This window comes from Montipora capricornis, chromosome 13 (genome assembly GCF_036669925.1).
Source record: "Montipora capricornis isolate CH-2021 chromosome 13, ASM3666992v2, whole genome shotgun sequence".
Classification (NCBI taxonomy): Eukaryota; Metazoa; Cnidaria; class Anthozoa; order Scleractinia; family Acroporidae; genus Montipora; species Montipora capricornis.
This window is the reverse complement of record NC_090895.1, coordinates 40,700,282-40,725,281: the sequence shown is the minus strand read 5'-3', so window position 1 is coordinate 40,725,281 and position 25,000 is coordinate 40,700,282. Positions and strand designations below refer to the sequence as shown.

Below are 25,000 nucleotides of genomic sequence, written 5' to 3'. Positions count from 1 at the left end.
ACGCCCATACAGATCTCCCGCTCATATTTTATCTACTACTTGTGAAATGAAACAATATGTTGAATGAAAGGATTGTTTTGCGATTCAGTAATTGGACATTCATGTCAAAACATTGTAGGTCCCAGAGGAGAGAGTTCATGGGACAACAATGAAACTAAGAATAGTTTTCAGTCACTGATGAAGCGTGATTATGGCGACCGGACGGTTTCGTTCTCCGAAGACTGAGAAGGAAGAAATTGCCTTGTTGTCTGAAACGGTACCTAAAAATACGAAATACAATACAAAATGGGAGGTGAACGCTTTTACTGCCTGGCAGAACACAAGAGTGAACAGAAAAGCGCAGCTGGAAACGGTTAAATCAAATTAAATTCATGATGAAATTTTGCATTTTAATCAGTAAAGATCTGTATCAAAACTTAATGAATACTAATTAGCTGAATAGGAGTCTGTATTAAAAGTTAATACAATTTGTATTGGGGTTTACAGAGGTGCACATATGACTCAAATACTGCCTATTGATTGGTCATAACTGTTATGAATTATGAAGGAATTTTACAACGTGAAATAAAATGTTGCATTTCAGTCTTAGTAAGGTGAGCAGTAAGTTGATATGAAGAAAAACACTCGTGATCCGATTGAGTTTTCGACATACACTTATCGTGAATACAGTTGTTGACCATTTCCTCATATATTATACTACCAAAGGACTAAAAAATTAAATTATATTTTAGTTCTATACTTGTAAAAGTTTAAAAAGCTTGGAGCTTGAGATTAAAAAGGATTACTCTTTGGTGTGTCTTTCCTAACACCGCTTTGTTCCCTGGGCCTGGTCTAGTCAGAACTTACTAATTTCCTGATGTCATTTTGTATCAATTTGCAACTTGAATAGTCTAATTCTTTGGAAATGAACACAGAGAAGGGGGAACTAAATTTGCTTCTAGGTGATAAGATCATTCTTACAGAATGAGAGAAGTATACAATGTTCAAGATTGCAGCTTGTGCAAGTAAAACTTGGGAACCATAGACCTTGCTATGTCCTTAGACAGTGGTTATTTATTTTAATTCCCTATATTCTGACCTAAAACCCAAAACCTTAAGCAGCTATCTTGCTCTAGCTCCCTGAAACTAACACCATGTAAACTAAGCAATTTTCAAATGGGAGGTGCTCCATACAATACACGAAACCAAGTTGAAGACTTTCAATGGTATTCGTAGACGAATACACGTGATAAGCTGACTTACTCTCTGTCAGAATCTTCAAACGTTCCACCATTTCTAAAATTTTTGCCCGTGATAAAATTACCAACTCTATTTTCTGGCTGTTTACTCTGACCATAAGTTGGCCAAAGCTGCTGTTTTTGGCCCGTCGTTAACGCTTGTTCACCTTCATGCCAACAAACTTAAAACCAAAAAAGGCAATCTACTGTAAACCTATTTGTTTTCATAATGGAGCTGAAATTCTTAATATTTTAAGACATTTCAAACAAGAACGCCCAACAGAGCAGAAGAGAGTACAGTGAGAGGTAAACACGTAGGTTGGAGTCAAAACTAGCGCTGTAAAATGTCTGTCCAGTCTGCTTATGTGTGTTTGGAGAGCCCTTCGAATTCTGCAACTTTCGCAAATAACTAAGCCTTATAAAGATTACTGCCTCCGTGAGAGTTCCACACCAAAACAACGTTATAACTTCCCCTTATTATTCGAAAGTACTTTGTTGTGACTTTTTGCCATAAACAGCCCAACCGTCTCTCGATATTTTGACACCGTCTACACGTAAGACAAGGAAGATAAACAACACAGATAACGACACGAACTCGAAACTTTTCGCAACGGAGACCGCCATGGACCGCCATTATTTTGGTTGCTGCTTATGGTGGGCAAGCGGATACGCTCTTAAGAGATCTCAAAGTCACGCACGCGCGGACAGAATGCCCGTCTGCTTGAGCGATTGAGATTAGATCTTTTTCCAGCGTCACCAATCGCTATAATTAGGGAATTTAAGGAACGGCGACGGCTACGACTACGGCATCGCCACAAAACAGTAATATCATTGGTTAAAACAGCATAAATAATCGTTCTCTGGTTAAAATTTTTTTAAAAAACACGAGCTTTCGATTGCCAGTCTGCAATCTTTAAAAAGTGAGGTGTAAAAAGCGAAGGTAAAAATATATATGTACAGAAAAGTGAAAAAATAACGAACGAATATAAATAAATACAGGGATGCAAAAGAAATGCTAGTGTGAAAATAAAATGCTAATAACATGGATAAGATTACAATAAAATTGAGTATTGTTTTGGCAGCTGCTTAGAATTATTGTCAGCCTGGCTAGTAATTGCTGTATGCCAGGATTCCAGCGTTTTTCGTACGCGTGAATTGCCTCTGTCGATGACGCGTGCATTCTCAAAATCAATAGTGTGGCCTTCGAGCCACGCATGGCTGGCAAGATTGGAACCACTTTTAAAAACTTTGGTGTTTCGTATGTGTTCTTTTTTTCTAGTCAGTGTAAGCATCTACCCGTTTCTCCGATGTAATCCCATGTGCAGTCCGCACAGGGGATTTTATAGACAACGTTCGTTTACTCAATTTTATTGTAATCTTATCCAGATTGTTAGCATTTTATTTTCACACTAGCATTTCTTTTGTATCCTTGTATTTATTTATATTCGTTCGTTATTTTTTCACCTTTCTGTACATATATATTTTTACCTTCGCTTTTTACACCTCACTTTTTAAAGATTGCAGACTGGCAATCGAAAGCTCGTGTTTTTTAAAAATTTTTAACCAGAGAACGTCTTTTCAACTTTTCAATTATGCTCATCGTGCAGCACGCATTTTAGCAAGTATCTTAGCGGTCCTCTGCATAACGGCGACGTGAAATCACCAAGTTTGAGGTTTTGACGACAATGTAAGCATGCAACAGAGAATCTTTCATTCTCTATTTTCATTCTGAAACCGCTCGTACCAATTTATTTTTAGGATACTTCCCCCACATTGTAGGACGTGAGCGAGACTGAATAATCGCGAAAGACTTATGATAGAGCCAAGTTATACTTTGAGGTGACGTTTTCGTCGACCGTCCCTGTCGTAGATCTTAAATTCTCATTTGTCCAAAGGGTGGGTGCGTCAAATGAAAAATTTAGTCCACCCCGCCCCTGCTCCCCCCAAGATTCATTTTAATAATGTAAAAACTGATATGGCAGGCATTCATTATTATTATTATTATTGTATAGTGTTCACATGACGTCACGGCATCCATGTTGTAGAAGTGACACAAGGAACAACGGCCAAGCCATGGGAGAGAAATAGTCTTTTGGAAATTGAAGTCTATTTTTATGAAAATTCTTCCCTTTGTTTTAGTATGCAAATATGACAGCTGCTCACATGAGCGAAAACACTCAATTCGGAGATGGGGGTCTAATTTCCCATTAGATGATTTTTTTTTGTGATACTGTGGTAAGGTAAAGGTAAAGTCTGCTTACGAGCCTAGAAGGCCCATCAGGCCGGCGCTTACCTCCGGTTTCTGTAGCGTGAAGCGACTAGGAGTATTTCCCTGAATGGGATGCCAGTCCATCGCAGGGCTACCCCCGGCATTACATTCGCCGGTACCCATTTATACACCTGGGTGGAGAGAGGCACCGTGAGAGTAAAGCGTCTTGCCCAAGAACACAACACAATGTCCACGGCCAGGACCCGAACCCGGACAACTCGATCCGGAGTCGAGCGCACTAACCATGAGGCCACCGCGTGGTGATAACCTGAAAAGTACCTGCTTACCGGTCTTAATTTGAATCAATGTGAATGTGTACGAAATAACGGTAAGAGATTATGACGTAAATGAGCGAATCCCCAATATTTGGCCCCATTATTCTCGTAAAATTATTTAAAGTCTTTTCTTAATTCTGTGCCATACTACGTATTAATTTGAAGGATGACACCTTATTGGCCAGTCGAGGACGGTGCCTATTATTGTTATTGCGCACACGTTCTGCCCATCTCGAGATACTCGGGTTTCCTATCGGTTATTCTTACTAATACAGGGATATTTTTGCGCTGTTTTAAACTAACCGGAGAAAGTAGATCTTGGTAAGTATTCTTGGTATCCAAAAAGAAAACTGGGGGTAGCCTTGCAGTTTTGAGAGATAATTAAGCTTCAATTTGAGAAAGAACGCCATACATTGCTTTGTATTTTAAAGCTTTTTACAAATATTATTCATGAATTATCTTTGGATAATGCGTGGTTACCCCCAATTTTCTTTTTGGATTTCAATAACACTTGTTAAGATCTACATTTCCTGCATAGTCATAAACCGGGGCAAAAATATCTTTGAATTAGTAGCAACCGTCCTTAATATGAAAGTAGACGAGTGGTCATGGCGACGTCGACGAAAACGTCACCTCAAAATATTACTTTCCATTATCGTGATTCTTTCGCGATTATTGTATCTTGTTCACGTTATGTTTCTATGTCTTGATGAATATCTAGTTCAATTCCTTAGTCCGAAATCCAAAGTCCACATTCCGTTACAAAGTATGTAAAGTAGATACGTTATAAAGTGCGATCGTAGAATAGTTGTTCACATTTAAAACCGTTGTTAACGGCGTTGACTCCAATCAAAACCAGTAAACAGATGCTTAACAAGTTTCTACGATGGTATTTAAAAATATTTAATCCTTTTTTCTTAACAATACCGGGAGAATTAGAAAATTATCTAATTAGCCCGGTAAGATATATTACCGTTATGACTTAAAACACCAAAATGATCTTTGATCTTGCGGGACCAAGCGAGAAATCCCGAGCCCGCTAGGGTAGCCAATCACAGCGCGCGATTTGGTTCATCTTGCCCGCGCACGATAAGACCGGATATTGCATTGTGTGCAACAAAAATACAAAAACTCGTTTCCGGCCACGCGCACAATTCTTGAAGACATTTCCCCGTTACTCTGTCACGTAATCGTGCGTGGTTTATGGGTCATCGCGATTGCCTTCGAATGAAGTGATACCGAGTTCGAATTCTACTTGGGCTGCCGTCTACGAGGCAAACAAATCTTATACATGCGCAGCCACAGCACGACTCTCCAAAATTTCCAAGTCCAAAAGTCCAAAAACTGAGTCGATCTTTGAACAAAGTAATAAAATGGTACGAGCGGTTTCCCGTTGTCGTTGAAACATTAAGTGTCTGGTCTGCTAGCGCTGGAGTACTATAGCTAATAGGGGACACTGTAAACTGAAATCAACAAGTTAACGCAAATCAAATCAAATGTTTCGCGGTAACATGCATGCCATCATTTTCTCTTATTGTTTCAGGTTCTGTTTCTTATGCGTTGAAGACATTTTCCAGAAGGACCCAAGTGAGCATAAATGCCCTGATGATGGCGAAGCGCTCAGAAGGAACGAGGTTTTCAAGGACAAATGTGCTAAGAGAGAGCTTCTCTGCTTGGAGTGCTTCTGTTATAACAAATCGCGCGGATGTCAATGGACGGGTGAACTTGCTAAACTACAAGACCATGACTCTGAATGCCCTTTTTCAGAAATAAAATGCTTATATAGTGATTTAGGGTGTAGCGTTAGGGTATTGAGATATCTTTTAGCCAAGCATATAGAAAATGACTGTCTGTATAAAGTAGTTAACTGTCCGTATTGCGAACTCGGTTTTTCTGGAGTGAAGATGAGGGAGCATTTGGAAGTGTGTGGGAAATTTCCGGTTAAATGCCCTCATGGCTGTGACCAAGATGAAATTCTTCGAGAAAAGTTACAAGACCACTCAAATTCTTGCCCTAAGGTCCCAATACAGTGTAGTTTCAGTGGAATGGGATGTAAATTTCGTGGTTCAAGGGAGTCTCTGGAGGATCATATTAGTTCAAGTGCAGCTGAGCACTTAGCAATGAGCAGCAAGTATATTCAAGAAATTGTGCAGAAAATGGAAAATTTACAACTTGAATTGAACGCCTCGCAGGAATTAAATCAAAGTTACGAAGCGCGGCTATCGCTGCAAAATGAAGCTCTTGCCCTGAACAAACAAACGCTTTCAACGCATCAACTCAAGCTAGCTAGACTGGAAGCAAATTTGGACATACAACGGCAAACCTCCGACGAGCTTCGTAAAAATGTCCAGGGTTTAGTGAAAGCTAACGAAAACAGACCAGGAGGGGAAAATATCCACGGAGTGGTGCAGCGGTTGGATTTTCAAGAAGAGAGGTTGACGTTAATCGCTGAGGAAGTAACGCAACTGAGGGAATCACCGCCGTCACGCTCTTCAGGACGGGCGGGAGAACGTGTGTCACTTCCGAGTGCTAGTGGAAATAACCAGCGGCTCGATCGACTTGAACACTCTTTCACTTTGCACGAAATCCAGATGGCTGACACCGATCTTAAACTTCAGATTTTGGAGGCTGCGACATACGATGGGACCTTTCTATGGAAAATCGATGAATTTCAGCGAAGGTTTCGCGAATCAGTTGAAGGAAAAACAATCTCTGTTTACAGCCCTCCGATTTATACTTCGCGCTATGGATACAAACTCTGCGCACGCGCCTATCTCAACGGAGATGGACCAACAAGGAAAGGAAAATATGTGTCCTTGTTTATTGTGTTAATGCGCGGAGAGTATGATGCATTGCTATCTTGGCCCTTTAGGCAAAGGATAACTTTTAAGTTACTGGACCAAGAACTAATATCAGATGTTACCGAGACCTTCCGACCTGATCCGAACAGCTCGAGCTTTCAGCGGCCGCGTTCCGAGATGAACATCGCCTCGGGATGCCCGCTTTTCTGCTCGCATGACTTGCTCAGGTCCAGAGGATATATTCGTGATGATACCATCTTTATTAAAGTCATCGTGGATACCATTGGTTTACCAATGATATAAGACAAATTTGGCCATCGTGGGAAGCGAAAGGTAGCTTCACGCTGCAACTTGTCCTTCAAGAGGCACCTGTTTGTCTTCGGTAAAGCCGATGGCTCTCCTGTTCGGTACGACCATACCAGCTCACGCATTACCTTAGCGTACTCTTTGATCAGTTGCGACTAAATTCTTGGTAGTACACAATTTGATCGAATAACAAGAGGGCTGTAATAATCCTCAAAGAAGTGGTCTCCCCGAGTCGCATTCTACGCATGAACATGGCACTTTCGGTTGCCACGCTAACGAACAGAAACCAAATTGATCGGATAGTCCTGGGTTTGTCGGAAATATCTAGAAAATCCATTGACAATTACTGATGACACTTTGCCTTGTGTTTAAGAGTTTTCTATGGAACGAGTGAGTGATGTGGTACTTGCCCCGACATTTGTGCCTGGTTACAAGGAATAGCCGGCCTGCACTGGAAAGGACATTTAATCTGTGGAGTAGGGATTGCCTTATTTGTGCAAGAATGGTTTGGTTTTTTCTTCAGCTTGAGTAATCGCAACATGCTGCCTGTTAAAATTTTTCTGTTGTCGTTATTTTCTGCGGGAAACTGCTTTGACCAATATTGCCCAATAAAGGAGCTGGAGGAAGGATTGGTGGGGAACCTAGTGTCCTATTGTATTCATCTCCTGCCTTATGCAAATTATCAAATGAATTACTAAACCGGGAGCGTAGAGACTTCGTCGACGACGTCGCTTTAAAGTTCTCCTAAGCCCAAAATATTCGAAACCAGTGCGGCCATTTTTTCCTTTTTCTAACAAATCCTGCCTTTTTATAGGCTTCGAAAATTGCGAAAAACCAATCATCTGTTGTTCACAACCGAGTCACAAGGGGAATGGGTCTTGACGTCACAATCTACTTTGCATGTATGTTTACAAAGAGGGTGACGTCAAATCAGGAATAGACCCACTCCCCTTCTAACTCGGTCGTAAACAAAAGATGATTGGTTTTAAGCAAGTTTTGAACCCTATAAAAAGGCAGGATTTTGTTAGAAAAAGGAAAAAACAGGCCGCGATGTGTTTCGAAGAGGTGCAAAGATTCATTTTATCGAAAAATATATTTTGTGGTTGAGGGCACATTAAACACGCACCATAAAAGGGGTTGCTTCAGATTCTGTTTTTGTTCGAATTTATTCCAGCACAACCGATGATACAAGATGACGATCAAAAAACATTATTAAGCAGAGTCGGAACCATTAAAATATTTTTCCAGGGCGACAAAAGTGACTAGGGATTTAAAACAAGAACGACAGATAACGGCTTATAACATATTACGGACACATGTCGTCAGGGGCTCAGATAGGTGTCCACAGTTGAGTGACAAATCATCCGCATGTGTCTAGGGTACCGCGCCTTTTATAGGCCATTTCAGAAACGTGAAAGGACTGGGACGAGTTTCTCATACTTGCTTGGATTGAAAATCTAAACTCTTCAACTGAAATGTTACCAAATGAAAAGCTATCCAGCCAAGTTTGATAGTTTTCTACGGAAAATTGGCCAAATGGGAGACTTGCAAAAGTTGCAAAATCCCATACAAACTCTCTATTTTAGGTGATATTTGAAGATATATTATTTCACCATTTTCTTCCTCTAAATACATCTATTCTTGGTAAAGACTCTCAAACTTGGTTGATCTTTCATTTGAATGTCTTAGTTTTTTAAACAAACGGAAAACAACCAAACTCCTCCCAGTCCTCTCACGTTTCTGAAATGGCCTATTGTGCCTTCGTGTTTATAGGGACCTTACAAGGAAGCTCAAACTAGTTTCGGCAATTTGGAGAGTAATGATAATGATTTTATAGTGTGTTATGTTGAGTTTTCTGTAAACAGTGAGCAATGAACTTGAACTACAAGGATTAACTCTGCAACACTTTTTCACACAACGTTGCAATACCACATGAAACCCCAGTTCTTGTTTGATACGATGCGCTTATTATTGTGGTGTAATAAGTCACCATAGTAACAGGAAAAGCATCCACAATCACCCTGTATTCTGCGTGGAAACGCTCATTTTTTCTAAAAAATTAACTTGGTGACCCCCATTTTTTTGTTACTAAAAAGTGATCCGCAGACTCACTCTTTGCAAAGTTTAAGAAAATCTCTGGAACGGATTCAGAGCTACTTTCACAATAAAAAATATTTAAGGGAGCTCTAAGTCTTTTCCAGGGAATTTCTTTTAAATTTTCAATGACTGTTATCCTTGCCTGTGGATCTCAGGGGTCACAAATTTAAGCGTTTCCGCATACCCTAGTGAGTTTTCAGATGGATCGCCTGTCGTGCTATGGTAACCTATTACGTCACACCACTGAGCGCATTAATCGCTGTTTTACCTAAAACCATAACATAGCTGCTTGGTCATACAGTACAGTTTCTTAAATATTTGAACTCGTTTCAGCCTCTTTAATTACGCAACGACCTTATGCGTTCTATATATGTGTGAATTATCAGGGGCACCCAACGTCAATTTTCGAAAAATATCTGTTCGGAAGACGATTTGCGATTTGAGATCTAGAATTTTCGGAACATTTGTTGTAAAATTTCATGCTTGCCTGCCAGTCCTAGGATTTTCGCACATCTTAAAAATGGTATAATTGTCCATTTTAAACGGATTTTTACCCTAAAAAGGTCACCTAGAATTTTCGGGAGCCTTTTTTCTAAGTGAAATTTTCGAAATTGATCCCTATAGTTTTCGGATCACTACTAGACTTTCAGCTAGGAAATCCGAACAGATGAAAAGTTTTAAGGGGATAAAAATATGCCCATCACTACCGCTTAAATACTAAAATACGTTTAACAATGCTATGTTTAAGTGGTTTTGAACTATATTCTCGTTGGGTGCCCCTGAATTATTTTCTCCAGTTGAACACTGGGGATGAGTTTGGAATCCAGCCCCCCTTTGCCCACTGGGAGGTTTCTCACAGAAAAGTTTTTTCTTCAGCATCAAAAACAATTCATAGAAAGTGCATTGTTTGCAGTTGCTATAAGTAGTGATTACTATTGGAGTTTCGCGCAAAATTATTTGCCAAACAAAAGCAAAACCAGTTTGGAGCTGGTATAGTTCCTCGCTTAGCGCCTTCCTTGGATTTGCGTTATGAATGTTCGTTTAATCGTCTGCGATACTTTAGCTTTAGTTTATCTGCTTTAGAGTCAGTGTGGCTATTAATTATTATTTTGTTGCATAATAATTTTAAAAATCTTTTGTACTTTTGTCATGAACTTCTTTGGTTCACTTAAAGGGGCTAGGTCACGCAATTTTAGGCAATTTCAGCACTGATCGAATGGTCATAAAATTAACTAAAATATCAAAGTAACTGTTCAAAACTATAGAAGAACTCTAACAAAACACAGGGATGCCAAGAAGGGACATGGATGGACAAAACTGGAGAGGAGAGAATTTGGGTAAATTTGAAAAACGTCAGCCCACCTTTTTTCAAATTTATATAAGTCTATATCAAAATGTCATTTACAAAGCTGGAAAATCATTCTCAGTTGTTATGTGGCCGTGATTTTGCAAATGAAAGACTCTTGCTCTGCCAATTTGATTTTTAGAGCTCATAATTAACAAAATTAAACAAAATTACCTAAAGTAGCGTGACCTAGCCCCTTTAATGTAGAATAATTTAATTCGTCAGCTTCAAGACTTGTGATTAATTTAAAGAAGTGTTGGTGCTCATTTCCTAAGTTGACGACCAGTCCCTTCAACGAGCAACAGAATTGTGCTCTTCTTGACTACCTCCAGGCCAGCGTCATGTCACAGCACAACAAACGCTAAGGACTTTGAACATTAAGTATTTATCACTGGACAAGTTTTGGCTGTATCAGGAGTTTTAAAAACACAAAATCAAGCACTTTTCGCTTTATTCAGTTGATAATAAGCACTCCTGATGCCCGAGTTTGTACGTTTTACTTGAAATAAAGCAGAGCATTTTCTGGAACCAAAGTAGCATTATTAAGAATCGAGCATAATTTGAGCATTTTTGCAGCGTAAAACGAGAATTGCTAGGAGCATAAAATGCCAGTTTTGCCAGCATAATCAGGAAAAGTGCAAATAGGGCCCATTCCTCTTGCGCGCTCCCCTGCCAAATCACTCGCCCGATACTCCAAAAAATGATCCCACTCGCAGATTACCCAAAAGTCGCGTATCTTGCTCGAAATTTTAAGCCAAATTTACCCAAGTGTTATGTCCCAGGAGGTTCCGAGAATAGGTTCTAAGGTCGCCTTTCCAATATCCACTCCTGTTCAAGAATCGCAGTTGCTCGATTGATCCAACCGAATATAAGCATCGATAAGCAAGCAGAATGTGCCTTCATTCGCTGGGCTAACGACACGCTTGAGTAGAACGATTTATTAAGGGGCAAAATTTCGTAGTCTACCAGTATTAGACTCACCGTCGCCGTCCAAAATACCGATTTGAAATTCCCAGGCAACCCATTTAACCACGCGGTACATGATGTGGTTTCACTTCACCGGTTGCGAGCAAATTCCAAATTCTCTGGCTGCTTGAGGAATCATGAAATATTACTTGGAAAGCTGCGCGTGCAGTGATAATCTCGGGATGATCATCTGCTCCTTCAGTTATCTTCCGACCCACCCTGGGGGAAAAACATCCAGAGAATTATCAAAAGGTTCTTTGAAGACTTCTAGCCGAGACATATCCAACGTTTTAGGACACCGCTATGAGACTTCACAGAGCCAGCAAAAAGTTTGGGGGTTGCGGCTTGATTTCGCTTGGTGTTGCAATCATCTGAAGTGACATTCTAGGCAGTGTTCGAGAACAAATTAATGTTTGTGTCAGTGACGAGTCGAGACTGAGGGGCATACCGTGGCCGCAGGTCCCGCACTGGACTAGAAAGCGTTAGTCGACTAAACCGAAAAGACATCCAGGAAAAAACGTCACCGTTTTCCGAGAATGCGAGCGCCAATTTACGTTCTAGGGCAACCCGGGGACATTTTTACTGTAAAAGCATCCTCATCCTAATAACAAAGACGTATCTTCTATGTTGTTAGTGATTCAATTGAGCACATTCCTCCCGAATAAAGGCTTGCTTGTCCTCGGAATATATACACTCAGTAATATGAACTGTATGTATGGCATAGCCTGATGAATGTAGGCTTGAACAAGAATCGAAACAATGACCCTACGATTGCACTGCACACGCGGTCATGGCGGAATATAGTATCCAGTAAATCATAACAATGTTTCTTTTATTATGGAGATCATAACGTCATTCTCAAGATAAATTTGGGAGTCAGGCAGACTGAAGCATACCCGGACACTGTGTTCTTGTACCGTCATTATTTGAAGGAGGCACATAACAATACATGCCATACATATGCTTGCGTTCTCAGTTCGAATTTTATTTTATTGCCTAGTAGGATAGCAATTTCACATCAAAGGCAGGCTAACTTGCTATTTTACCGGGAAAAATAACGTTGATCATATCGTCTGAGTCGCTAGTTGGTTTTAGTTAACAGGAGTATCGTTTTTGACCTTCCAAAAAGAGGTTGCAAACTCGTGGGAGTTCCAATTCCAAGTGTGTGGCAGCCACGTGCCGCAAAGGGTTTGATTTCCGGTCGATCCAATAAAGTAACCAAAGGGTGATGGCTTCATATCGATATTTCCAAATGGTTATGTTTTATTATTCTTTGATAAGGACTATTAACCGTAGGCCCCGTCATTGTCCCGGAAAAGAAAATGGACATGGTGTCCTTTGTAGTCCGGATATTATGAAGGCGACTCTGGAGTCTATTCTGGGAACCACCTGTGTCACATTTTATCCTTGTGGTCCCTGGGAATGCCATTGGCCATTCACATACTTACTTACATACGAACTCTGAGGCTGATAACATCATGCTGAGACATCATGCATACCTAAGCTGGGTTAGATACGGCTCTATTTTATTAACGCACTGGTTTTCCGAATCTCCAGCTTCACTTTCACACACAGAAGCAGTTTTTATAAACACCTGATTGATCACGTCAAAACGGTTAGCCCGCTTCAACAAATTCGACACATCGTAGCAGTATCAGCCGGGCTTTCCAAGTGGGGAGGGAGAACGATCTTCCCCTCCCGTCCACTGGACGGCCTGATACTCGGGCTAGACACAATGTGGCTGTGCCCCAAATCCATGCCGGACTGTGCTTTCTGTCCTCACTTAAAGTGTCTTTTGTGTCTTGTGGCGAAAACAAACCAACCAAAGCAATGCACCGTCACTGACGTACGTACGTTTGTTTTCCTGCTTTAGTCGTGTCATTCTGGCTGACTGATTCAAAAGCTTTATTTCCACCCCTTTCTAGAGTCTCTCCTTTATTAATTTTCCACTGAATGAAGGACAGTGATATTGGCTTGGCTGACTGACGGGCGGACTGGAACGATGCATTGATGACCGCCAGTGCCAAACGATCGACATCATCATCATTTATTTGATTAATATAAATTATTGAGGAATAGGACTAACTCAGAGGTAGCAGCAGTTAATCTAGGCGGGCCAGACTTACAACTTACTTATAACGATGATTATTTTCACAAGCAAAGGCAATCAGAGCGGTACAGGTAAAAGGAAATTAAATAAACGGCAGATGCAGCAGAATACAAGTGAATGACAGCAGATGACAACATACAGCAAGATAGTTAAAACTGATTTTAAAAGTTTATTTAACTAGTCCTACTTTCGTCACTATTATAGGCGTTTCAATACTGAGTCATTTTCGTTTACCAAAACGTCAAAAAGGAAGGATTTCTCTTTTGTGCAATATAGCACCTCCTATTTGTGCATTGCCTAACTCAAAGTTTCCCCAGTCTTCTCGTATTCACAGTATTCGGAAATTCAGTAAAGTTATAAAATTCCAGAACCGGACGAGTTTTACTTGCAAAGTTAACCTTGCGTGACTGGGGACTGTTCTCGATCGAACCCAACATGCCAGTGCGTGTTACGAGGGCGGTGCTCATCCAAGAGCTACTGTCTAATCCGAGAAATCACGCCACCATAAGTACTTCTCTGAGCTGTTTTTTCGCATTGTGAAGAGACCAGCTCTTAAAAGCGTTAACGAGCCTCTGGCTGTTTTTCAGACTTGTGATCAAAGCCGCTTAAATCTTCTTTGGATGTCTTGCATACTATACACTCAAAAGGGCACATACCAATTGTGAATTTCATACCTCAGGCAACTTTATTTATAAACTCTACACATCTAAAGATAGAAGTCTTTGAACAAGGGTCAACCTTTCTAAACCACGTAAAATAACATGTAGTATTCAGTTAGTTATAAAAGAAACTGTTGATACCTCGGTAATGTGGTTTTTTTTTCACCTCACACTATTGTAAGCCAAATGCCCATTATTTTCTTATTTCCTTTGAGCTGTATCGTCTATTTTGAAAAGCACAAACACGACAAATAAAACTGCTGATCTACATGGATAGGTTAAATGGACCATGAGACCACTCCTGCCGGGGGCCCCCCCCCCCCCCCCCAAAAAAAAAAAGATGGGAAAATGGCGCGTTCTGGCCATGGATTCACGCGGCGTCATCCCTCGATTTAGGGGGAAGGGAGCATTTCTCTTCCATTTTAAGCTGTCCAAGATTATACGTTTTAGTACGACACGTCGCATATGACTTTCAATCAAAGTGCATGTTTGTCACTCATTGGCCTCAGTCAAGGTCAACAATAAGGGAAGTCGCTGCCACCCAAGGCTGCATGACCAAGATGCGTAAAGATGTTGCAATATATGGTATCATGTAATCCTGTTTCCTTTTTGTCGTTGTTGTTGTAGGGTTGAACTTTTTCCGACTTCCTAAACTGAGCATGGGATCCACTTACTTAGGCAATGGTCCAAATCGCATGACTTTGTCTTGCTTCAAAATACTATTCCTCGACTTTCTCATATGTTTCAAGTGCTTTAGTCTGAAGTGTCAGCCGCCTCCGCGCCCAAACCCGCCAAAGGGGCGAGAGAAGAGGACAAAGTTGATATTTTCAAGAGGCGTCTGTACAAGCTGCTCAATAGTGAATCTACATCGTACTGGCATAGATTACTTATGTCATAGATCTTTTAATATAGTTTATATACATATCCTCGTCGTCCAAAAAACTCTTGTTCTTAGGCCATCGTAGCTTGATTAAGAAAATAACACAAACAGCGGTGATAAACATTGTATTCCAACGCATTTTTTATAAAACTTGACGTTTCGTATGCTAGTCAACATACATTTTCAAAAGTGACAGTTACAATTTTTGAAAACTATATATGGATATCGTAAACATTAGAGGTCTGGAACCTAGACTGAGAAAAATGATCTGCAGCAGTACGTGTCTAGACATAATGAGAAGTAATGGCTAAAACAGCAATAACTTCTTACTACTAATATTGACATTAAGGGAAGGCTTTAGCTCTTGAATGAACAAAGTCTCTTTAATTTTGCAGTGAAAGTCAGTTTTTCCGGTCAGTTTTCCTCGTCCTCCCGCTGATTCCCCTTCGAACGCCTGCCCCGCAGGCTAGCTTTTTCATGAAGATTAAATTCTTTCATATTGGCACCCTATTTGCATTTATTTTCTTTGTTTTCTTGTGCAAATGAAGTTGTTATACAAATAAACTCGAGCAAGTGCAGAGAAGCCTGAAAGAAATCCAGGCTCCCCCGGCTCGGATGGGACTCGAACCCCTGGCCCAGTGTGATTGGTCTACCATCTGAGCCGCTATCAAACCAACTCGGAGCTGGACGCTTGCTACGTGGTATTATATCCCGTAATAGGTGATTGTGTGATAGAGAATATATGAGATACTATATATATGAGGAATTTAACACACCCATAGCTCAGAGGGTAGAGCAAATGCACTGCAATCTCACGATCAATGGTTTGAATCCTGTTTTTTTCCCAGGCTCTTTGCAGCTACTCAGTATTGTGACGGCCACTTTCGCTTAGTATGAAATTCCCGCGGCACTCGGCTGAAAAATGCATTTGCTGCGGTGATTTTTGATTGACTAAAGAGATTGCTGTCCTGGGCCACTTTGAATTCTACGAAATTTTCAAAAATTTCGGTTGGAAATTTAATGGAACGAGACACTTTCGGGAAAAATAATTCGAAAGTTTTCCGAATTTTCGAAAATTTAGTTCGATTATATCAGCCAATCAGACGTATTCGAAACGCATGAGAGAATGTAAACTAACTAGAGTGACATTGTGTCCACTAATTGACCAAACTTTGCTTGTCGACAGAAGAAGAACATAGAGTCGGTGATTTTCAATTGCATGCGACAAAACGTGCTTTTTCCAGCTGATCAAAGGTAATATTAATGGGTACATAGGTTTCCAATGAGTGATTAACCCATTGACTCCCATACTCCCACGGGTTCCCCATTGACGAGTAAAATCGTCTGGCGTTAGACAGTGTAGGTCAGGTTAAAAGTGCCAAACACGTAGTCATCTTCCTCAAACAAAAAATAAAAGAAAATCACAGAAGAAACACGCAATTCAGTTTCGCTAGTTTCCGACAACCAAAATAATCATCTGACTTCCCAACTTTCTTGTCAACTGAATCTTTGCCCTCTGTAACCAAAAAGTCAGCAATGTTCATGGCCAAACTGCAGTCGGAATACCCGGCCACTAATTTGCATGTGAATAGCGTGTACTATTGCACGCAGTATACCTCGTTCTTCAAACGATGCCGCTACAATGACGCTGCAAGAACACAATAGTGGCCTGGTATTCTGAAGTTACTTTAATCTTAATTGCTATAACTGCGCGTACATGACAGCCAAGCCAAAGATATATATCACAAGAGAAAAGGAAAACGTTCGTCTTATTTTCACGGATATAGTTAGCACATAGTCTGAGGATTTCCCGCATTTTCCACCGAGTACTCGTCTTGGCCTGACACTATGAAACGTGTTCCGATGACAACAGTATCTTATTAAGCGTTTCCGACAAGGAAACCAGGACTGTTACACGTTTGACTCACAAGAAGGATAAACAGGAACTTCCGGTATATAGCATCAGACACTTCGTTAACTCTGCCTTTTGGGACGTGACGGTGCAATTTTAAACATTTTAAGAGGTACGCGTTTCGTTCATGTTTCTCTGAAATGGTTCAAACTCCCACAAAAGCAAACGCCAACACGGTATGGCATTTACGTGATACTAATTTCGACGTTCGCAAAATAGTTTCGCTTCGAAATGGTAAAAAGGCCACGTCTGTTTTTCATCCGTTTGCAAACATTTGACCGGAAATTAACTGACAAAGAAGGTGAGAATGGCCCGCCCTGTGGATCTTTCAGATCATCTCCTTTAGAAAACCCAAAGTCACTTCGAACATAGTTAATAGGAGAATTCTTCCTGATTAAAGGGGCTTTTGCTACACCAAGGGTAGATCCTGTTGTTAGAAGCAGACCAGTTAATTGACACGCGAGGCAGACCTTGCTTCCTTCCTTTGAACTATGTTTGAAGCCACACTGTAGGCTAGATTTTTGAATTTGAGTTCTCACTTTTAATGGCCACTCTCGGACACCGTAGTAGGCCAAATAGGTCATTTTCGAGATATCAATATTTCAGCTTGATAGTGTGGCGATAAGGACAAAAACAATAGAAACAAGTTGCAATGAATGAAAGATACTAGCATATCATCCACTTTCCTTTGTCCTCTAAACCTCTCTTTCAAGCTGAATTTTAATATATTGAAAGTGGTCTATTATTTCCAAGTATATTCTCCGCGTCATCTTCTAAATTTTGCAAATCCGAATAGGCTTGTTTCGGCAACAAAAGAAAAGAGTCGAGGTTCAAGGGAATAATTTGCATTTTCCTTTGTTTTTAACAAAACAAAAAGGCAGATTATTCCCCTGAACCTCGACTCTATTCTTTTGTTGCTGCACAATTCGAAATTGGCCTATTCCGTTCACCAGTGCTTTGTTTTCGAACCGGGGTGTTTCAACGGCGCAAATAAAGATGGTCAAAGCGGCAATGTTGCCGGTAAAATCCGTGTTAAGGTTGAATCCGTTTTTGCCCAGGTTAAATTGGTGATCCTCATTTTACCTTGATTGAATACGCACTCAGATGAATTGAAGAAACTTCTTTTGGAGCCTAAATTAAGCCTTGAGAAAAATTAGGGTCAGGTTAGGATTAATTTTGGATATCAATTGACTTGTTACAGAAAAGTAAATAATGAAAAGAATTGTGTTGGGCTGAGCGAGTTCGTTGTTGTAGTGTGTTGGAAGACACAGGACCGGACTACTGATCTGGAGGTCCCGAGTTTGATTACCCGCGGTTAATGCATAGTACAGTCCTTTGCTCCCTTACCATGTTGTAACGTTGAGACTGAATGGACCAGTGTATGAATACAGAAACCTGAGATAATACGCGTCATACGCATAAGACAGAGCTAGACGGAAGGTACAAGCGTTTTCAATCCTTTTGGGGGGGCTGATAGCTGCTACTAGGTAGAGTGCATATTCAACCTGAAACCGGATTTGACCTAACCTGCGAGCAGAGTCTCTTTCGATCTTCCTAAGTAAGTCTAGGAAGATGGAAAGTGACTCTGCTCGCAGGGTAGATTTGACCGACAACAACAACACAAAACTGTGCTATCTATACCCGGTACCAGGAGTATTTAGTTCTGGGTCAACTGCGGAATACCCTCACCTCTTCCGGAGGTATACCCTCAAAAAGGCGGGATACGTGGTTAAAAACTTTATGTTTGGAGTGGATAGGCGCGGGTATAGGTTTTGTAGGTTAAACCTATGGCAGGGTGTTCAGAAAGCGGTGTTAAGTTTTTTTCACTGAAACGCTATTCTTTAAGTGAAAGAAGAGCCGACCACGCTTGCCACCGTGTTTCCTTGAACCCGGGAAAAAATCTAACAGTACCCAGGGGTAGGAGGTTTACACACGCATCAGAACCCATAACTAAAGATCTTATTCAAACAGCATGGTGCAATTTCTAAAACAACGAGGAGTTACAATAGAAGACTGATAGTAGGGCTTCTCTTTGAAGGATTTCAGAGCTCACAAAGCTGAAGCATGACTCCTAAAGGGAAACGATTATCACAGTTCAAATACCAGGCGGGCATGCAAAAAAAGAGGTAGTTAACAATGTCAATGAGCAAACTCTTTCCAGAGTATATTGCCAGTGCCAATGACGCGGACTGAGACTTAGGCCAGCAGGTCTTTCATGGTTAGTTATACTCATTCCAAAGAAAGCAAGACTCGGCGTGCGCACGGTGGTCCAACTCTATCTGAGCCCCATTTTGACAACTTGAACTGATCCGAAATATCATAATTTCTGAATGATACAAATATTACCACACGCCTGTGACAAAAGAAGAAGATCCTAATTGCTCCGGGAGACAGGGAGCGCGGATGGAGAGCCAGTGGCTTCTGAAGAAGAGGATATTGATCGCCATTCCGAAGATCAATTGGAAATGAAGGGGTATTTTCAACGGAAATTTCTCTTTAAAGTAAATGAAACTCCGACGCTACACATTAGTTCATTCTTTGTTGCATAACATGCTGCTGCAGCTCAGGATGAGAACACAGAAGGTTATGCGAGCATATCCCGGAAAAAACCCAACTGAGACTGAGCAGTTCTTCGGATCGAAATACAAACTGGGCCTTTACAAGCCTTTACACTAGTTCATGACAAGGTGACTACACTGGGTGTACACTTTGCAAAAACTGTTAAATGAATGAAAACTGATGCACTCTTAAAAAAAAGCTTCCAATCCCATTGATGTCATTGGCTGATGAAGAGTAGTAGTATGCAGTCGAGACTTTTGTATCAACGATTTAGTTCATAAGGGAACAAATCGTAGGGCAAACAAAAACATGATTATTTTTGTACTTGACCACCATGAAAAAGTCCAACCTTTTTTGTAAGTCGCTGACAAGGGTCACGAATTTCGAACAGAGCATTTTCTCGGAAAGACAGCCGTAAGTCACGTACCGCTTTTTAATCTACCGAACAAAAAAGCTATTTTGCGCAGTCCGCGAAATATCACTCGGAGAAATTACTTCAGTAATAGCCATTTAAGAAAGGGCAGGGATGACAGAATTCTAAAAAAATCTACTTCGTAATGCTTAAAAACGAATTTGACTCAGATCCATGACTAGAAGCACCACTTCATGCGCACCCAGTTCACGTGGAGAACGCCTACAACGTAGTGTTCCAAGTCAATGTCATGATTATTTAAGATCACGTGCCAACGTAAGTGACGACCATGAAATAATAAGACGGGTTTAAATATGAGTTAATACCACTGCTGTGTTAGACATCAGAATAATGAGTACTTTGGAGCGCACGCCCATTTTCCGAAAGCCGTTGGCTTTCCAAAAGTAATACCCGAGAAATTCGTTGCAAAACAAACGTGGCAGTATTGATCTATCACTTTTCAAGTTTTAACCGAACCTTTTCTTTTTTTCTGCGAACTAAATGACGGAAACGTCTTCCAGATTTAGGACCCACGTAATGAAAGCGGTGATCAGCTGATCCGTTCATGTACATTGTACTAAGTGGGATTGAACAGATCAGTTACTGAACCCTCCTCCCAGTCGCTCTCCACATTAGTTCGAGCCCCACAGCTGAATATATTTGGCACTAAAGTAATTACTTTTCCTCATACTTTATTTTTATTCTCCAAATTCTGAGGGAATAGAGACCGGAAGTCATCCTCTTTGTATCTCAGACAAAAACAAGCTTACACACTTGTGGCTCGTGCTCTCGGGAATCTTCTGTCACGAGTTAACATTACAAATTTTTACATAACCTGAAGAGAGGGAAATCTGCCACTGGCCCGAGGCAAATGAGTCGGCCATGTACAATCGCTGCTAAAAATTTGAATGAAAAACGCAGAACAAAATTAGTAAGCTAGAAGTCAAAGCTAACCTTGAATCACACGCCCTAGCCTAACTTGAGCGGGGACAAAAAAACGATTTGATAATTGCAATTCGAAACATGAAATAAAACCAACTCTGCCGAGATTTCTACGCAAAATTCTATTTCCCTAATTTCACATCCCTCTTAAAATTCTGTACCAAGTTGAGAAACAAAAGATAACCGAGTTACACCCTTTGACGACAAAAAGGAATCTGCGTGGACCCGTATTCATCCAAAATAACCCTTGTACCCCCCACTGGCCACCAGCGTGTGAGAACATTTAAGATCATAAAAGAGTAACTACTGCGCTCATCTCAGCATTTGATGCACAAGGCACTGTGTTAATAATATTCTCAGCGTGTGTTTAGAGTGACAATTGATCAGAGGCGGGATGTGTTGTCATCAATGGGAAATGGTTCTCTGGTCAGGGAGGGATAAATTCTACCTGAATTGAAATGAGTCAGCGAAAAAGTAGACAAACCCATTTACACGGGAACAGTTGAGAAAGGAAACAACTTGCTTCTTCTTTCCAACTAATCTTGAGTAACGGCGCATTCCGTTTCCTTAATCATGGGCTCGGAGAATAGCCTGAAGAGGCATGCTGGTTTTTACCAAAAAGGCACGTTGTATAACGGTCATGAATTTTCCCAATTTGTCACTATTTTGATGTTATCTCTGGTGCATAATTATAGATTAAGTTTAGCAGATCAGTGATCATGAAAGATGGTGTCATATTCAAAAATACACCCAAGGTCAAATAAGGAAACTCGTGAGGTGATCTCTATCCCTGCTGGTTACGGCATTCAGAGGGGTTCTTGATCAAAATAAATGTAATTTCCAAGAGAGCACATTTTTGTACACTACACGTTAATGAGAAATGAAATTATAATAAGAACAACAAGGAAAAACAGAAGAGAGAACCTGTGCGGTGGCTTCATTTCATGTCGCCCATCCATCACAAGATGCTCTTAATGTTCTTGTATGCATGGATGACTGGTCGAATGATTTTAAAATCTAATTTGGTTGTGCCTCTTTTTGTTTTTGCCTTTGTTTTCTACGGGCAAGTTCAAACAAGAAGCCTCAAACTCCCAAGCTGACTGCCTCCCTTCACCTTACAGGTGCCGTTCCTTTAAGTCGTATTCTTGGGATAGAAGCCAGTCCAAAAGCCACAAGCTTTCAAAGATCTGTGGTTAATATAAGTTATTCTCCAACGTCATTAAAAAAAAACCTTTTTTCCCAGTTCTTCAATGGATGAGTTGTTAAAGTGCTTAATTTAACGTATTGTGTAGTTGACCTCTGCTATTTAAGCACGATATCTTGCGATGGAGTGAATTCACCAAAAAAACAATCCCAAAGAAGCTGCTTTGTTACAGATGATAATCCCACTCTCACAGCTTTCTTTAAAATAACAGATGGATCAAATCACAATTTCCCTGCTCAATCATAAAATTAGAAACATAAGCCCAAAAAAATGGTTTACAAGATAAACATTAATGATCTATCATTATGAATTTAAAAGAATAAAACAGACTTTCGCTTGAATATAAATGACTGCTTAAAATCTTTAAAATGACCTTTTGTTGTGCATTGTAGTGGTTGAAAAAAAAAAAAATTTTCTGTAATATGACAGAGATCTGGAATTTCCGCAGAATTCTGCTATTTGAGCTGAACCTAAAATGATAAATAAAAGTTCCCGCGATGATGGATTTGTTTTTCCGTGTCGACAAACATAGTGCTACTGGTTTAAGCGTAATTATATCAGTCAGGCAGCGTGCACCGAGAAGCCATGGAAAATAAAGAGCCAACAACTTTAAAAAACGTTACAAATCATACGTCGTAACTGAACAATTCTATCAACAAACTGAGCCTTGATTGAAACGTCAAAATGGGGCCATCTTGCTTCGCCCTTCAATTCGTGACCAAAGGTCGATAAACATGTTCCCCACACGTGTCGGAAACAAGAATGCGATATATTCAACAGTCAGATAAGGGAGTTCAAGTTTCCACTTTAAAGGATCGGGACATTCAGAAGAGCACCTGTCAAGACCATTTTTGATCGACATAGATCTTCAAGCAAACAAGATAATCAATCATTTCTAAAATGTAAATCAACGGCAACAAGAGAGAAATGACAAGTTGGCAGCTGAAACTACGTTGTGTTACGCTTATTTATGAAATCGGTACTGCCGGTAACGGTAAACTTAAGTGATTAACCAATCAGTGACAACGGATACAGACTGAAAATATCTACGTCATCGGACCAAATAAGGAACCCCGTTTGAATCTTCAGCACATCCGCTCGCTTCCAAATGTTGGCACTCGACGCGAGCCCGGGTCAAGAATACTCCTGAAAGATCTGCAGAGGAGGTCGAAGCGAGTCGGCACTCGTCGGTGAAGGAGAAGCCCAGTTAAGAAACAAGAAGGGATAAGAGACAACCACATCAAGTTCTTCTTAAATCCAACCCTTAGCAACAAAGATGGTTTGCTGCAAGAAAAAATCGATGGACGAAAAGCCAGAAATAATAGTTCCCTTTCCCGATGGTGGATGGGGCTGGTTTGTCTGTATGCTACATTCACAACACAGTTTATCGTTCTGGGAATAATGAATAATTTTGGGGTGATTTACGTGGAGCTACTGGCGGAGTTCAAGATTGGAAAAGCCGACGCAGGTAGGCTGCATACGATTTTCCTTTCTCCGATTAATTCACAATACTTTAAGCACAAAAACAACATGCAAATGAGTGTTCAGCTTGTATTGTACCACCTTTCAATAATCTTTCGTACAAGAATGACTAGTGGGTTAGAGATTTGCAGTTTTATCGGTTTCATCGTAAGAACGGCCACTAAAAGCAAAACTAAGCTTCCACCGACACTCCAAGATGTTGCCACAGGTTCCGTTTTGCACTAATCTATATTGGTCGGTAGGAAATTAAAAGCTGGCTCATCTTTCCTTTGCCTTTTAGGCATGGAAAATTTCCTTAACTCCAAAAATTACCGTTTACACTGTTCATGAAATTACATTAATCGCGCTGTCTCCTGAATGGCACTGGGTGGAAAGAAATGTTGGATTTGGCCTCGTAGGAGGCATAGATTTTGTTCAGCGAGTCGAACACGAAACGTATGCGTATGATTTTCGGATTTATTTTGCCATAAAGCTACCTCTAGATGTAATGTACAATTCGGGGTGAGGAAGGTGGATGAGTTATTTGAAGGACTCGCGGTTTTCATTCGGAATTAATTTCAGTTTTTTTAGAGCAGAAATCTTTCGCCTCTCAAAAAATTTTCGTGCCGGTTTGCTCTTCATTGTCACATGTGACATCAGATGTCAAACTTTTGTCAAAAACCTGTTTTACTTGATACTCAGCCAATAAAAACAACTCGAAGGGATTTGCATAATTTTTAGGGGTTTTCCATCACCTTCTAACCAAACCTCCACGCACACCCACTGAATCGACACTGAAATTTCGAAGCCACTTTGAATTTCGTGACACAAAGCTCGCAAATTTGGTATTTAAGGTCGCTTTCTGACGGCTTGGAATCGCCATGTTTACAGTTATGTTGCAAGCAACACCACACACTTGGTAAATACCGCCATTGTGGCGAGCTCATTCGAGCTGATTTGCATCAGTTTAAAGGTTGTGTCATCGTTGGGCAAATAACTTTTGGATTCGTTGTCGTCATAAGGATGCGCTTTAGCCGCGTACTTAATCGGCAACCAACTAGTTTCGGTCGTAGCTCTTAACATCGATCGGAAGAGCATTGCTTTTCGCAGGAAATCTGGTCGACAAGACAGTCTCGCTACATACGTACTATGAGGCCTGCTGATATCGAATCATTAGACTGATAATCGAATCATTAGACTGCATGCGTTACTTGGACAGGATACGGCCTTAAAGAATGGCAAAAAACTTGCCAAGTCATCATCAATTCCGGTTAAAAATTGTACATATTACCAGATTTATCTTCATAGACCCTTTGAAATAAAATACTGCATGAAAAATTCTCAATGTATCGCGTTACCCTTAAACGTCGCATTGAGGGGGGGTCGTGTTGAAGAGTGAAGTAACTAAGTGAACCAGGCTTTTGTGAGTTAGAATTTGTCCTGACGAAAATCTTCAGTGTGTATGGTCGAAGAGAAAAGCTCTCCCGCAGATTTCATGTGTACGACCGCCTCCCTGGGAAACAGGGATTTTTTTCCAGGGGAGGAGGGCGGATGTGCATCAGAGTTTATTTATTTTGCGTCGAAT

General features: G+C 40.6%; 1 protein-coding gene and 1 long non-coding RNA gene across 4 annotated transcripts in view; both read left to right on the top strand.

Annotated features, from left to right (window-relative positions):
- Positions 1-8,002, top strand: part of LOC138028278 (TNF receptor-associated factor 3-like) — a 14,210-nt gene extending 6,208 nt beyond the window's left edge. For all 3 annotated transcript variants that reach the window (XM_068875753.1, XM_068875752.1, XM_068875754.1), the window contains one exon: positions 5,305-8,002. In XM_068875753.1, coding sequence (XP_068731854.1) covers positions 5,305-6,865 — 1,561 coding nt within the window. In that variant the 3' untranslated portion in view covers positions 6,866-8,002. The remainder of the gene's footprint in view (positions 1-5,304) is intronic.
- Positions 8,003-16,488: 8,486 nt separating this feature from the next.
- On the top strand, positions 16,489-19,647 carry LOC138028584 (uncharacterized). Its single transcript, XR_011127680.1, has 2 exons — positions 16,489-17,138; positions 18,876-19,647. It is a non-coding gene; the product is annotated as an uncharacterized lncRNA (long non-coding RNA).
- The last annotated feature ends 5,353 nt before the right edge of the window (positions 19,648-25,000 follow it).